The following is a 12,350-nucleotide window of genomic DNA, read 5'->3' as shown; positions in this document are numbered from 1 at the left end:
GCAAGATCAAATCGGTATAACAACAAAAGACCTCTGCAAACACCCTTTCCTCACACAACGCTTCCCTTGTGTTAGTGAGCGCAGAATGTGACCTGGCAGCTCGTCACAGCGGTGAATTAAACATGAACCAACACAAATACGAAGGCGAACCTGCTGCGTGGCCATGTTAGTCACGGGTTGGTACTTAAAATCGGAAGGCTTCAGTCGTTGATTCTAGGGCCTTAAGAACAGCACGTGGCGCGGTTAAAGCCGCAAGTCACTGCGAGTCCTGCACTTGCATGGGCACATTGTTATAATTCAACATGAGGAGAAGTCGGCCAGACCCAAGGATACGAGCGACTTACGCATTACAGACTCCCGCTCCTGTATAGCGTCTTGATAGGCTGCCGAATGGCGGTGGTGCCTGTCCCGAGTGTACGGACCTGGCTCGTCATAAATGGAGTTGAGTCCGCCACACTGCTCGTCGTGGTCTATCAGGAGATCCCCCAGATTTTGGTAGCCGGCGGAAAATGCACTGATGTCACCACTGGTGGAGTACTCCACGAAGGTGGTTGGCGGCTGCAGAGTACTTTTGGGCCGATGCTCTCTGTCGCCGTCGTCCTTGCTTTCGCGTTTCTTGCGATCTCGTCTCCGATTGCGACTCTTCGATTCTCGTACTTCCTTACGCTCGTGGCGAGTAGTCCGTGCTCCAGCGGTGGTGGAGCCTGGGCTGGCGTTGTCTTTGTTTCGGGAGCTGCGATGTGAGAGAGTCTCCATGCGAAAAAGACTAATTTCCTATCATGATTGCTCAATGCGCGGCTTACAATTGATTTCGAAAACGCACAGTCCTCTTGGTCACGCACCGCCGCTACTGGGCGGACGCACATGGAAGTTCCTGCGGACCCGCCGCAACCGTGGTGCCCCTCCCTCCTCTTCCTCCTCCTTTGGCTGGTCGACTGAATCTGACGTGCCAGCGCCACCTGAGGAGGAGGACGCGAAGGGGCCCACCAGGGCCCGGTTACGGATGCGGAAGAACACCCTCAGGGACTACTGGGAGTGAGGGAACGTGGGTAAAGCCATCCAGTGCAGACCCCGTGAGAACCAGCTGGGAACGTCGGTTTGAAGAGTGTCAGCTGGAAACCTACGAGACCATGATGCGCAAGGTGGTGGCTGAAGTACGGGAGGTGTCGTTTCAGCCACGTCTCATGCCGGATAGCGAGCCTTTGGAGGTGATAGACATGACGTACTCTCATGCATGGAACACCGGTGTAAGCGGCACCTTAGTCCTCCAACTACGCCGCAACTGCCACCCGTCTCCTTCACACGTACGGCTACTGCGGATTGACGGTACTGACCCTCGACGATTTCTGACGACTTACCGAGAAGGAGTGTCCGGAGAATTTAAGACTGCTGACATCGTCATGAATATCGTCGAAGTCAACGCGGCGCTATGGAATGTGAACCGCGGTCAGCTATTGTTTATGTCGCAAGCTCCCATGTGCCCCGATTGCGAGGGATGTAGCACAGGCTTATTAGACCGACAGATGCAGCCGAAAAAAGCGCCCGGACTGTCTCGAGCGCTAAGAAAAGGTCACTGCCCTTCAGAGCATTCATCTGATGCCAAACCCCAACCTGGAAAGCGCACTGTGAAAGACAAACTTCTGGGCAGAAAGAAGCCACCCCCGTGAGTAAGCAGAGCGCAACTTATTCAGTGCAGAACCCACTATAAAATGGGCCTTCCACGGACTCCCGACGCAGAGCATGGCGGCGCTAGCCGTCCTGCTAACCGAGGCGATCCACCAGGGGGTGCTCTATGAGGGCCGCGTAAATGTCATGCGCGATAAGCGTAGCAAAAACGCGTGGAAAGACCAGTTCCGACACCGGCGAATGTCGCAGCTCGCCATGATTCACAACGTATCTATGTCCTTGGAAGCTCCAAAGAAGAACTTCTGGTCTAGCACAAGCAGCGCAGCGCACACCAACAGGTCGTTCCTCGTTGGGGTGCCCGAGGACAGTTCGTGAATACAGTATCGTCAATAGCTCTATTTATTGCAAATCTCATGTCGCGACGTGTGGATGAGTGGGTCCTCCTAGACGACGTAGACTCCTTCAAACGCATGGCTGCCCGGAATGAGACGCCTGCCGCCTCGCAGGCCGGGAATCCCCTACAAAGGGCTGCCCAGAAGGTCGACTCCGTAGTGGCTCAATGGAGGCTCTTCGGCGTTCAAGGTGAGGCGGCGATCGATGAAAAAGACCTGTCAGATAAGTGGATTGCGGGATGTGCGAACTACGGTCCCATGTTCGAAGGGATCGGGCGTGCCCCTACCAGAAAGCGGTTCTAATCACAGCACAGATTTCTGGAACAGCATTCGGTTACCCGCCACTGTTTTGCTCAGGCTATCTCCTGCAGCTTGCTGGACCTCTTTGAACACCAACTTAGAGAGGAACGTCCTGAGATATTTTTCTAGTGCCTGTTGCGAATGCCGAACTCGAATTTTTTCCTGGAACTCGCGCTGACGACCTAGTGACGGGTTATGGATGTATTCCACCACGTCTTGAGGCGTCAGGCCGTTGTATGGCGGCTGGTAACGCTGGCCGCGGGACAGCTCCTTAAGGTATCTTTCACGAACGAACTTCAGATTGCACTGGTTTATGTTGGGTGTTAGCTGGTCCATTTCAGCCTGGGCCTTTTGGGTCACATTGAAACTTCGTGTAGTTTCCACCAGGTAACCTTCGCCGACGAGACGCTCACAGAAAGATCCAGCAAGCGCCTTTCTCTCCAAAATTACGTTGTACACTGCGGCTTTCAAAGCGCTGCCGTCGCCATCGGACCCTCCGGTGGCAAAGAAATCAAAAGCCTGCAGCCAGGAAGCCCCAAATGCTTCACCGCCATTGGTCTCCTCTTTGTCACCTTTGAAGTAACAATCTAGCATGCCTGGCACACGCTCCTGTGGAACACGCATCAATACACTGCCGAACCAGCGCGCGTATGGGTGTTCGCGACGCACCAGCTCTGGAAAGGATGCCACCAGTGACTGCGAGAGCTCCGCAAGTGCATGCGAGTCGCTGCATTTGCCGGCGGCCTTCGCGGGTTTACTCGCCGCAGCGCCGTCATCGAAGAACCCTGCCAGCGCCACGGAAAAAATCAGCGACGCTGTGACGATCCTCATCGGATATGGTGCACAGTGCTCACAAGGGTCGAACGTCTAGGGCCGGGCCCCGTGACTGAACCGCCGCCATCGGAGTGTTTGCCAGGCTCGAGTCGTGTTTTAAACCCAATGTCTGGCTGGTTTTTGACTTGCGAACGAAATTGGGTGCGGTGCATGAAACAACCCCTCTCATTCTACTTGCTCAACGCTGTCATCGCTGCCATATTCATTGCTGTGGACAATGGAATATACGTTGTGCAGAAGACGTGGATCATACCCCATTACCCGTACCCAGCTCTGGGCTTCCTCATCACCCAGTGCTTCATGGTGGTTGCCTATTGGCCGCTGGCCTACGCAGGTCACATTGCGGTGCCGTTGCTGAAGGAGCTCTTTGCGTTCGAATTCCCCGACCCCAGGATAGCTCTCCAAATCATGCCTGCGACCATCACCTTCGTGCTATTCGTCATCTACGCCATCTACGTCCTGTCCCGAGTCGGATTTGCCTACATAGACCCTGTGAAGTCCCTGTCCATGCTCTTTGCAGCGCTGGTCAACGGAGGACTCCAAGGCCAATGGCCGGTGCCTATGTCGTGGGCAGCCATAACAATAGTCAGCACGTCCTTCTTGACTGTCTCTTTTGTGCTCCCTGTCGCCACACTCGCCGTTGGTGCTACCTCGGCCTTTATTTCCGCTTCGAAGACGGTGATCCTGCAAAAAAGTCTTCACGTGATCGGGAACGACTCAGCTCGGCTGATGATGTACAACACCATCAACACCATACCCGCCCTGTTGATCATAGCGCCCATCCTCGACCTTTGGGTGTTCAAGCAGGACCACAACCCTCTGGACATCAGTTGGCAGGTGGTTATGGCATACTTCGGGGTGGGGTGTTTGGCTTTCTTCGCGAACTCGATGTCCTTCGTCTTAGTCAAGAGAATTTCGCCAGTGGGATATCAACTAGTTGGCCTGACCAAAGCAACCTCTACCACCATATATGGCATGAGCTTTTATGGAGAGCTTAACTACATCACCGGCTTCTGCCTCTTGTTGAACCTGGTTGGGAGCTCCGTCTACATTTACGCACAGTACCTTATCCCGCCCAAGGAACCTGAGAGGCGCCCCACCCTCTACACAGTCGGGGACCCTGACATCATAGACACGAGGGGTGCTATAGAGAGTAGCAGTGACAAGCTGACCAGTGGCGGTGATGAGACTGTCTACGTGTAATGACGTGATAATACCGGATAATGGTGTCTAGCGACAACACGCAGCCACTGCTGCCGCAGCAGGTGCCACCACGGGTAAAACAACGATTGACTCTGAAGGGGAGGCTCACCTCTCGGCTTCCCCAGATAGACATCCCACCGCCTCTGCTCGTGGTAGCAGCAGTAATCACGACCCTGTTTAACTGTGGCGCTCCGATGAACAAGATCGCGGCGGGCATCTTCTGGGTAAGAGGTGGCTTCTACCCGTGTTCTGGTGACTGCCTTCATCAGATAGTGGCGGTGGCGGATGCCGTGCAAACCTACGTGTCGATGGACTTGATTGTTCCTGCTGTGGGGGGGGTGGTGTTGGATCATCTAGGGGCCAAGGCAACCGCTATCATCGCTCTGTTACCCATGACGATTTCATACTTTGGCTACTTACCTCAAGCCGCCCCCATGGGATTGCAGCTCCCCATGATCTTACAAGGATCCTTCCTCCAAATGGTGCTCAACCCTCTGATTACCTTGGGCTTCCAGTTTGAGTCTGCCAGCAAGATGGTTATCTCTTTGGTGTCGGGAGGATGTGAATTGGCAGGTCTCGTTTTTCCGGCTTTCAACTATATCATGGAGGCCTACAACGTGGAATACACATCCTGCGTGGTGTTCCTCATTGCCCAGTCCGTAGCAGCGTTGTTGTTTGTCACCTTCTTTCTGCCAAACGAGTTCGAAGACACCAGTGACGTGGAGCTCCCCGCAGCACCTCCACCTTCGTTGTCGAAACAAGTGCGGAGTAAACCCTATCTGCTCTTCATGGCCGCCTGGATCATCACTATTGTCAACATGACGACCATCCTAAGCGCCGTGGACTCCATTCTCCTGGCGAACGGTGACGTGGACGGCGAGATCGCAACCTTCTTCGCAAACGGCTTGGCTTTCTCGTTCGTAGGGTGCGTGTTCTTTGGTAATGTCCTGACGGTCGTGGGCACAGGACCGGTATTCGTTGCACTTCAATTATGTGCGCTGACGACAAACATCTGCGCTCTCATTCCGAATGTGAGTTCATGGAATCCGCTTCACTCAGATGACCGCGCAGCGTGTCCTCTCCGTTTGTTTTATTGCCTACAAGGGCTCACTGTTTACGGTGCTGTTCAGCTTCGTGACCGACAACTTCGGAGTTGGCAACATGGGCACGCTGGTCAGCATATGCTCGGTTGTTTCGGGCGCCTTTACAAAGGTGTTGGGCGCGGCATTATTAAACCTCGCGGTCGAGAAGGGGATCACCAGAGGAATTCCCGACTGGACTTTAATCATGTACGGGTTCGTGGTGGCGCAAGTCCTGGCAGTGTTGCTTGTGATTCCGCTTCTCAGAAGATGATTTTCTACTTCCCGAAATTTGTTTGAAAAAACCGAAAAGAAATCGATGAGTGTCTCGTCAGCACTAGAAAAGGTGCGACAGCTGAAAGCCGGCACTGTGTCGGCTCTGGATGCCTTTGTGGACACTCACGAGTCAAACTTGGTGACTGTGACTGAGGAGGAGTACATGGCCAGTATGCGTGACAACGATTTCATCGTGGACGAGGATGGTGGAGACTACGCAGCGGGGGATGAAGTGGAGCTGTACTCCAGCGATGAGACAGAGACTCAACCTCGAAAGAAGGCCAAACTTTCAAACAACGGCACCTTGTTCAAGCACTTCGATAAGATGCGCAGTCGCCGCACTGAACGGGTTGTCTCGCTGGACGAGGAGATGGAGGAGTTCGACCAAGCAATTCTAGAACCCGAAACAAAGAGCCACTCTCCGCCGCGAGCATCTCGCAAACTATTCGGGAGATCAAATCTGGCACAGCTGAAGGTAGACAGAGGTCTGTTTGCCCCACGAGGTGGAAGTGTCTCCGATCCGAAACCGCTGAGTCCGCCCTCCTTGCCCATCCGCCCCTCCTCCGATCCGAAGCCGCTGAGTTCGCCCTCCCATCCTAGCCGCCCCTCCTCCGATCCGAAGCCGGTGAGTCCGCCCTCCCATCCTAACCGCCCCTCCTCTGATGCCTCTCCCGTACACGTTGAGGCAGAGGCCAACCCACTTCCGACGCCGGCCTCTCCCAAGCAGGCCGACGTTGTTCTCCGTCAGTGTGTACTGCCGCCCGATACAGAAGGTGGCGCGAAGTCTGTGTTTCCCGAGGAGCCTGAATCAGGGCTTGCGGTGTTCCTTCTTGACGTACAGCCCACGACAGGGCAAGACAGCGTTTTCCTCATCGGGCGGTTGGAATCTGGCGAGCTGGTCACCCTCGCTGTGTCAAACATGCAGCGCGTGCTGCATCTAGTTTACACGGATCAGGACCCGGACGCCTTGGAGGAGTCTGGCCAGAAGACGTTCCAGGAATTTGAAGAGATCCGAAGGCGGTGCGGCATTCGGCAAGCGCAGTATTGTCCGGTGGTACGTCGAACTCTCGACCTCGACGCGGGATCCAAGGAAATAGCCTGTCTTAAGGTCAAGCTTGGATACAAAGACCCTATGCCTTGTATTCAGAAGGGCCAGCATTTTTCCGCGGTTATGAGCAACCACACCTCCGTCCTGCATGAAGCCATGCTGACTGGAGGTCTGACCACACCCTCCTGGGTCAAGGTCCAGAATGTGCGAGGGGTGGCGTATCGCTACACTCGGTCCGGACTGCAGGGCGAGATCCCCACCTTGAAAGACGTCCGCACGTGGAACAGCAAGGTGCGATCGGAAGATCTCGCAGGTCAACCAGTCGGCACGTGCAATGCGGACGGGGCTCAGCCACCCCCCGCCCCCCTGAAACTCATGGTCGTCTCCATCGCGACTGCTGTGCAGGGCTCCGACGCAGGAGTGGTTGCCCTGCTTGTACTCGTGCTGGAAGAGTTCACGGACGCCGACGCCACGACGTTCACACGTGATGATCGAAGCCTCTTGGGTAGATGTAAGTCCTAAAGTTTCGACTCACCCAGCCAGTTGTCGGCTGTGGATCGTCAGTCCTGGGACGAAACCAGATCCAAGAGCGCAGTTCCAGGCGGTCCCAAGTGAGAAGGCCTTGTTGACACACTTCTGTGCAGCGGTCTGCCGCGTGGACCCTGACATACTAGTAGGTCACGGATTGGCTGCGGACCTCAACCTGGTCACCAGTCGGATGACGGTGAGAGTGACTCCGACGGCGTATTCAGACGCTGGGCGTCAGAGGGACGGCGAAGCTGTCACGGGCGGTCAGACCTAGGGATCCGCCTAGAGGCGCGTCGATCATCGAGTACACTGCCGGTCGGGTAGTTGCGGATACGTATCTACTCGCCAAGGAGCTTCTCGGCAGCAGGACAAACTATGCCTTGGCCACCTTATGCCAGGAGCTACTCCCTCCAGACAGCGTGTTGATTTCCGACCGCCCGTCAGCCTCGGAACTCGACGTGTGCACCACACCTGGCGGGCGGGTACCCAAGATACTGGCCAAACAACTGACGTCGCATCTTCACTCGACCGCCTCCCACTGTGTGCGTCTTCTGTGCGCCATGCAGGCGGTGCCGTTGACCAGGGAATTGAGCACCCTGTCGTACTTCCTATGGAGCCGAACCCTGCTCGGCCGCAGGGCTGAAAGGAACGACTACCTGCTCTCCCATCATTTCCTCCGTGCAAAATTTCTCCTGCCCCAGTGTTCGGACGAGAGCAAGGGCACCTTCTCTGGAGGCCTCGTTCTGGACCCCGTCGTCGGTTTGTACGACTCTTTCGTGCTGCTCCTGGACTTCAACTCACTTTACCCGTCGGTCATCCGAGAGTTCAACGTCTGTCCATCCACCGCGCGAGGTGGCACAGAGCTGACTGCGCAGAGCTTCTCTGAGGAACCTGGAGTGCTTCCTGGCATTCTCAAGACGCTCGTGGAACGCAGGCGGTCCGTGAAGGCCCTGCTGAACTCTACGCCTCAGGAAGAGCGACCCAAACTCCATGTGCGTCAACTAGCGCTGAAGCTCACCGCGAACTCGATATATGGGTGCTTGGGCTACCACCGAAGCCAGTTCTACTTCATGCCTCTGGCCAAATTCATCACCCAAACAGGCCGTTCCATCCTTGACAGAACGCGGAACCAGGTAGAGAAACAGTTCAACGTGGACGTCGTCTACGGGGATACGGATTCTATCATGGTCGACACGAAGATTCCAAATCAAAGCCTAGCACATTATGAACGAGCACTCAAAATGGGACACGAGATATCTCAGGCCGTCAATAAGAACTACCGAGTGCTGCAGTTAGAACTTGAGGATGTATACGGAAAGATTCTCCTCCTCAAGAAAAAGAAGTACGCAGGAGTTAAGATCAAGGACTACAGCAAAAAGATATTCCACACAGAGATGAAGGGCCTAGATCTTGTGCGCCGAGACTGGTCTCGACTAGTGCGGACTGTAGGTCTACGTGTCCTCAACATCATGTTTGATGAGGAGTCGATCGACAATGCAGGGAGCAGTGTCTGCAGGTATCTAGAGGAGGTGGCAGCCCAACTGGACCGGGGAGAGATCCCTCTGGACCAATTTGTTGTGACAAAGTCACTTACGAAGGCCCCGAGCGGTTATGGAGACCCAGAGAACTTGCCGCATGTGTATGTGGCGCTTGAGATGCTCAAACGCGGAATGCAGGTCGCTGCTGGCAACGAGATCCCTTACATCGTCTGTACGGAGGAGGGAGACGCCTCCAAGAAAGTAGCCCTCCGCTGTCGGCATCCCTCGTGGATGGCGGGGGAGAAACCAGACGTCGTATGGTACAAGGAGCACCAGCTGCGACCCACCATAAGCCGCATCAGCACCCACCTGCCGGACCTACCCATGCAGCGCCTCTGCCATTGTTTGGGCATCGCCTCCCCCGCACCTGTCAACGAGGGGATCCCCGCCATTCGAGACGCAACACTAGCGCAGGACTTGGGTTCGTATCTCACCACCGAGAGGGTTGCGGTGGGGTATAGACGGCTGGTCGATGAGGCCGCTGCCGCCTGTGCGTACTGCGGTGCCAGCGTCCCCTTCCTGTCGACCATGAAGCAACTGGACTGTACTTCCTGCCAGCGGACGCCTCCAGTGAAATATTGCGAATCGCTGCTGCTGCGGTACCTCCACCAGGCGGCGGCAGCCTCCTTTCGGCCCACATTGCGCTGTCCTGACTGCCACGCATCAGCCCACGTGGTGAGCCTATCAGAGCAGTTCTGTGGACACACGCCTGCGTGCGACAAAGCATTCGAGCAGGGTCTGGGTCCTGCTGCGTATCATGGGATGGTCGAGTATATTGACATGTTGGTGGAGTCGCCGGAACTGAAGAGACACATCGCGGCACTCCGCACGCGAAACAAGTTCGAGCTCGTCAACCTCGCTGCAATCTGGTAAGTCTCACCATTGCCAAAACGCCAAGCCTGTGAGTAGCACCAAACTCACGACACACACCCAATTACTGCTGACGTCCTCGGTTTGAGGAGGATTCGATGCCACATTCTCTAGAATCTCATCCTTGAAAGAGAAGTGACTGATGAGTTCGTTCTAATGAGAAATGCCAACCCTGTCTCACGTAATGTCCCTGTCGAGTCAAGTCGGGGAACAGGCTCAGTACCACGCTTTCGCCTGTCACCCGCATGTAAGACATCCTAGCCAGCTGCAGCTTCTCTTCGTCTGAGGACTTCACGTAGCCAATCATCTTGGACTCCGTGTCTGTGTCTTCGAGCCCATGCCACGCACCAAACATGAAGGAGGCGAAACCGATCAGGAGCGTCTCCACCGTCCACAGCGGGTTCCACGTCTCAGGATGGTAATCGCTCATGGAAAAACAAAGGCGACGATTGGTCTCAAACCGACCGTTGGGTGTCAGCATGAAAATGGCCGGCGGAGCGAAAGGGTAGTCCTTTGGGAATTTCAACATGCCATGGTATATCCCTCCAGTGAACGGGCGACCCAAATCAAAAAGAAGGAAGTGCCACTCATGCAGCTTGTCAGGCAGCGGCCTAACCAAGATGTTGTCACTGACGAAACCGCCTGACTGCTGAATTTTTCGGTACTCCCGGGTAAGGCGCGACATCCCAAGCGTTATTTCCAAATAAAAAAAATCTGAGCGATAGTTCGCTCACCTCGACATCTCTGCCAACCTTTGCATCACATCAGGGGAAAGTTCCTTGAAGATTTTCTTTCTTGAGTCCTTGTGTTGACCCAGCGCTGCAGCAACCTCTGTCAACTGCGTCGACAGTTTGTCCACATTTCCTTGAGCGTTAACCAACTCGGCGTGCACCGTAGCCTTGGCGCGTTCAGCATCCTCCAGTTGTTGGACCCATTTTCCAACCTGCTGCTTATACCTGTGGCTGGCGCATTCAGCGGCCATCCGCATCGAGCGCTCGCGTTCAATACGCTCCTTAAGTGTGGCACACTCGTTGACAACCTCACATTCCAGGCGTCTAACCTCGGATTGTGCGGATATCAGGTCAGTTTGGGCGGCTACGGCGTCGCGGCGTTCGCTTACAGCTTGGGATTTCCATTGACTAGCGTCGCTCAACGTCGATCGAACACGTTCAAGACGCTTGGTTTGCTTCACGCCTGTAAGCTCGCGAGCCGCGAAATTTCTGCAGAGCTCCAGATCAGCCGACGACGAGTTCCTCGAGTAGGAGTTAGAATCTTCGCTTTCTCCCAAAATGTAGCTCAACTGCCACTCGCTAAGAACCCGCCGAGACGTCTCGTCTGCCAACCGTTCGGCCAACTGATCGGCTCGACGCTGGACCTCCGCCATTTTCCGCTGGCCTCTGAAGCGTCCTGAGAACAGTAACCCCTTGAGGGGCTCAATTATCTTCACGTTATACCAGTGCAGCAGTCCGAAGTAGTCAATTACCGCTTCCCGCTTTGACGCCACTGGTTCCAGAATTGCACTGCGGCCCCACAAACACTCCACCAACCCCTCCAGAGCCTCCAGTCGCATGGCTGTCTGCTCGGCCTCGCTGTCGCTTTCAGTCTGGCAGGCAACCGCCTGCGTACCCTGCGTAGTAGGCTGTAGTGGCGCCCAGGTCTCCTCGAGGGCTGGTGGTTCAGCAGGCGGAAACTCAGGAGTGCCCGCGGGATCCTTCCATTGAAGCAAAGCCCGCAAAACCATCTTGTCCTTAAACCCCGGAAGCGACCACTCGTGCAGCAGATGCATACGCGTTTCCTTGTTTCGTTGTAGCCCCCCCACATGAACTAGTAACACTTGGTGGGTAAGCTCGGTTTGCTTCAGAGCGCGCTTCCGCTCATGCCTCACGGCCCGCCGCATACAAACCCCGGCAGCGGCGTTGATGTCGCGGCAGTAGCGCGAGAAAGCAGTAACATGTAGTAAATCAGAGCAGCCATAAATGGTCTCCTGCAGGTTGCTCTGCAACACCAGCCCGTCATCGGCGTGCCAGAACAAATCGACAGACGCGTCAATAGCGCGCAGCACTGCCTGAGCAGCAACTCCCATCTCCTTGTCTAGCCAAGCCCAATTCCGTTGTGACTGTCTGGTGCGATGCCCTTCTTTGACTCACGATTGAATGTCTTGTTTCACGCGCTCGCGGCACTGAGTGACCAACTGTTTGCCTGCGGCCAGCACCATGTCTGCCGCAACGTGAACGCCAACGTCGAGACCCACAAGTGGTCGAGGAGGCCCGTCTCGGTTGTTGTTGGCCAGTTCACAGAGCCTCCTTATGAGTCCTACGAGATATGCCGGACGCATTGTCTTCACCGGAGCAGTCTCATTCCACAGCTTAGTCATAACGTTGACAGCATCTGAAACTCCTTTGGCCTGCGCGAATCGCAGACGACTAAAGTTTCGGTCGACAAGTCTCGTTTGGCTGGAGTCGAGGCCCGTGGAAAGCGGTGACGGCGCATGGCATACAAGTACCGGTCTATTCATGGGCTCGAATTCAGGGTCTCCCAGAAACGCCACGCTTATGGGACCCCATTGGTCGACGACGTAGTCTTGCACAGAAAAAATAAGTATGGATGATATTGACCGCGCAATCCTGCACATCCACAAGTAGTTGCAGGGATTACG

General features: G+C 55.3%; 8 protein-coding genes across 16 annotated transcripts; 5 read left to right on the top strand and 3 right to left on the bottom strand.

Annotated features, from left to right (window-relative positions):
- Nucleotides 1-297: 297 nt before the first annotated feature.
- On the bottom strand, nt 298-756 carry KVP18_000125 (uncharacterized protein; the record flags this gene model as incomplete). The annotated part of the gene is made up of 1 exon (XM_067950730.1): nt 298-756. One exon carries the CDS (start codon nt 754-756, stop codon nt 298-300), a length of 459 nt encoding a protein of 152 aa, XP_067806913.1.
- Nucleotides 757-790: 34 nt separating this feature from the next.
- KVP18_000128 (uncharacterized protein) lies at nt 791-2,001 on the top strand (the record flags this gene model as incomplete). 3 transcript variants are annotated; one of them, XM_067950765.1, is made up of 3 exons in its annotated part: nt 791-1,035; nt 1,064-1,663; nt 1,692-2,001. In XM_067950765.1, the coding sequence occupies 3 exons, from the start codon at nt 791-793 to the stop codon at nt 1,999-2,001; spliced, it is 1,155 nt and encodes a 384-aa protein (XP_067806917.1). The 3 variants fall into 3 exon arrangements, with proteins under 3 accessions (XP_067806917.1, XP_067806918.1, XP_067806916.1); XM_067950766.1 differs by lacking the exons at nt 791-1,035; nt 1,692-2,001 and having other exon boundaries at nt 1,131-1,667; XM_067950764.1 differs by lacking the exons at nt 791-1,035; nt 1,064-1,663 and having other exon boundaries at nt 1,741-2,001.
- A 38-nt stretch (nt 2,002-2,039) lies between these two features.
- KVP18_000127 (uncharacterized protein) lies at nt 2,040-2,321 on the top strand (the record flags this gene model as incomplete). Its single annotated transcript, XM_067950743.1, has 1 exon — nt 2,040-2,321. The coding sequence occupies one exon, from the start codon at nt 2,040-2,042 to the stop codon at nt 2,319-2,321; it is 282 nt and encodes a 93-aa protein (XP_067806915.1).
- KVP18_000121 (uncharacterized protein) lies at nt 2,322-3,149 on the bottom strand (the record flags this gene model as incomplete). The annotated part of the gene is made up of 1 exon (XM_067950700.1): nt 2,322-3,149. The coding sequence occupies one exon, from the start codon at nt 3,147-3,149 to the stop codon at nt 2,322-2,324; it is 828 nt and encodes a 275-aa protein (XP_067806903.1).
- A 108-nt stretch (nt 3,150-3,257) lies between these two features.
- KVP18_000124 (uncharacterized protein) lies at nt 3,258-4,355 on the top strand (the record flags this gene model as incomplete). Of its 2 annotated transcripts, none has more annotated exons than XM_067950728.1 (1): nt 3,258-4,355. In XM_067950728.1, one exon carries the CDS (start codon nt 3,258-3,260, stop codon nt 4,353-4,355), a length of 1,098 nt encoding a protein of 365 aa, XP_067806911.1. The 2 variants fall into 2 exon arrangements, with proteins under 2 accessions (XP_067806911.1, XP_067806912.1); XM_067950729.1 differs by having other exon boundaries at nt 3,303-4,355.
- Nucleotides 4,356-4,375: 20 nt separating this feature from the next.
- On the top strand, nt 4,376-5,708 carry KVP18_000126 (uncharacterized protein; the record flags this gene model as incomplete). Its single annotated transcript, XM_067950731.1, has 2 exons — nt 4,376-5,386; nt 5,415-5,708. The coding sequence occupies 2 exons, from the start codon at nt 4,376-4,378 to the stop codon at nt 5,706-5,708; spliced, it is 1,305 nt and encodes a 434-aa protein (XP_067806914.1).
- A 45-nt stretch (nt 5,709-5,753) lies between these two features.
- On the top strand, nt 5,754-9,697 carry KVP18_000123 (uncharacterized protein; the record flags this gene model as incomplete). Of its 3 annotated transcripts, XM_067950727.1 has the most annotated exons (3): nt 5,754-7,269; nt 7,298-7,482; nt 7,511-9,697. In XM_067950727.1, 3 exons carry the CDS (start codon nt 5,754-5,756, stop codon nt 9,695-9,697), a joined length of 3,888 nt encoding a protein of 1,295 aa, XP_067806910.1. The 3 variants fall into 3 exon arrangements, with proteins under 3 accessions (XP_067806910.1, XP_067806909.1, XP_067806908.1); XM_067950726.1 differs by lacking the exons at nt 7,298-7,482; nt 7,511-9,697 and having other exon boundaries at nt 5,754-7,280; XM_067950725.1 differs by lacking the exons at nt 5,754-7,269; nt 7,298-7,482 and having other exon boundaries at nt 7,847-9,697.
- A 3-nt stretch (nt 9,698-9,700) lies between these two features.
- KVP18_000122 (uncharacterized protein) lies at nt 9,701-12,326 on the bottom strand (the record flags this gene model as incomplete). 4 transcript variants are annotated; one of them, XM_067950712.1, is made up of 4 exons in its annotated part: nt 9,701-9,847; nt 9,876-10,323; nt 10,429-11,814; nt 11,842-12,326. In XM_067950712.1, the coding sequence occupies 4 exons, from the start codon at nt 12,324-12,326 to the stop codon at nt 9,701-9,703; spliced, it is 2,466 nt and encodes an 821-aa protein (XP_067806907.1). The 4 variants fall into 4 exon arrangements, with proteins under 4 accessions (XP_067806907.1, XP_067806905.1, XP_067806904.1 ...); XM_067950710.1 differs by lacking the exons at nt 10,429-11,814; nt 11,842-12,326 and having other exon boundaries at nt 9,813-10,379; XM_067950709.1 differs by lacking the exons at nt 9,701-9,847; nt 9,876-10,323; nt 11,842-12,326 and having other exon boundaries at nt 10,425-11,777.
- Nucleotides 12,327-12,350: the final 24 nt, after the last annotated feature.

The sequence above is a fragment of a genome (genome assembly GCF_019968955.1).
Source record: "MAG: Porospora cf. gigantea A chromosome Unknown PgA_NODE_688_length_12350_cov_337.266, whole genome shotgun sequence".
Lineage (NCBI taxonomy): Eukaryota > Apicomplexa > Conoidasida > Eugregarinorida > Porosporidae > Porospora > Porospora cf. gigantea A.
This window is presented reverse-complemented; position numbering and strand designations above follow the sequence as displayed.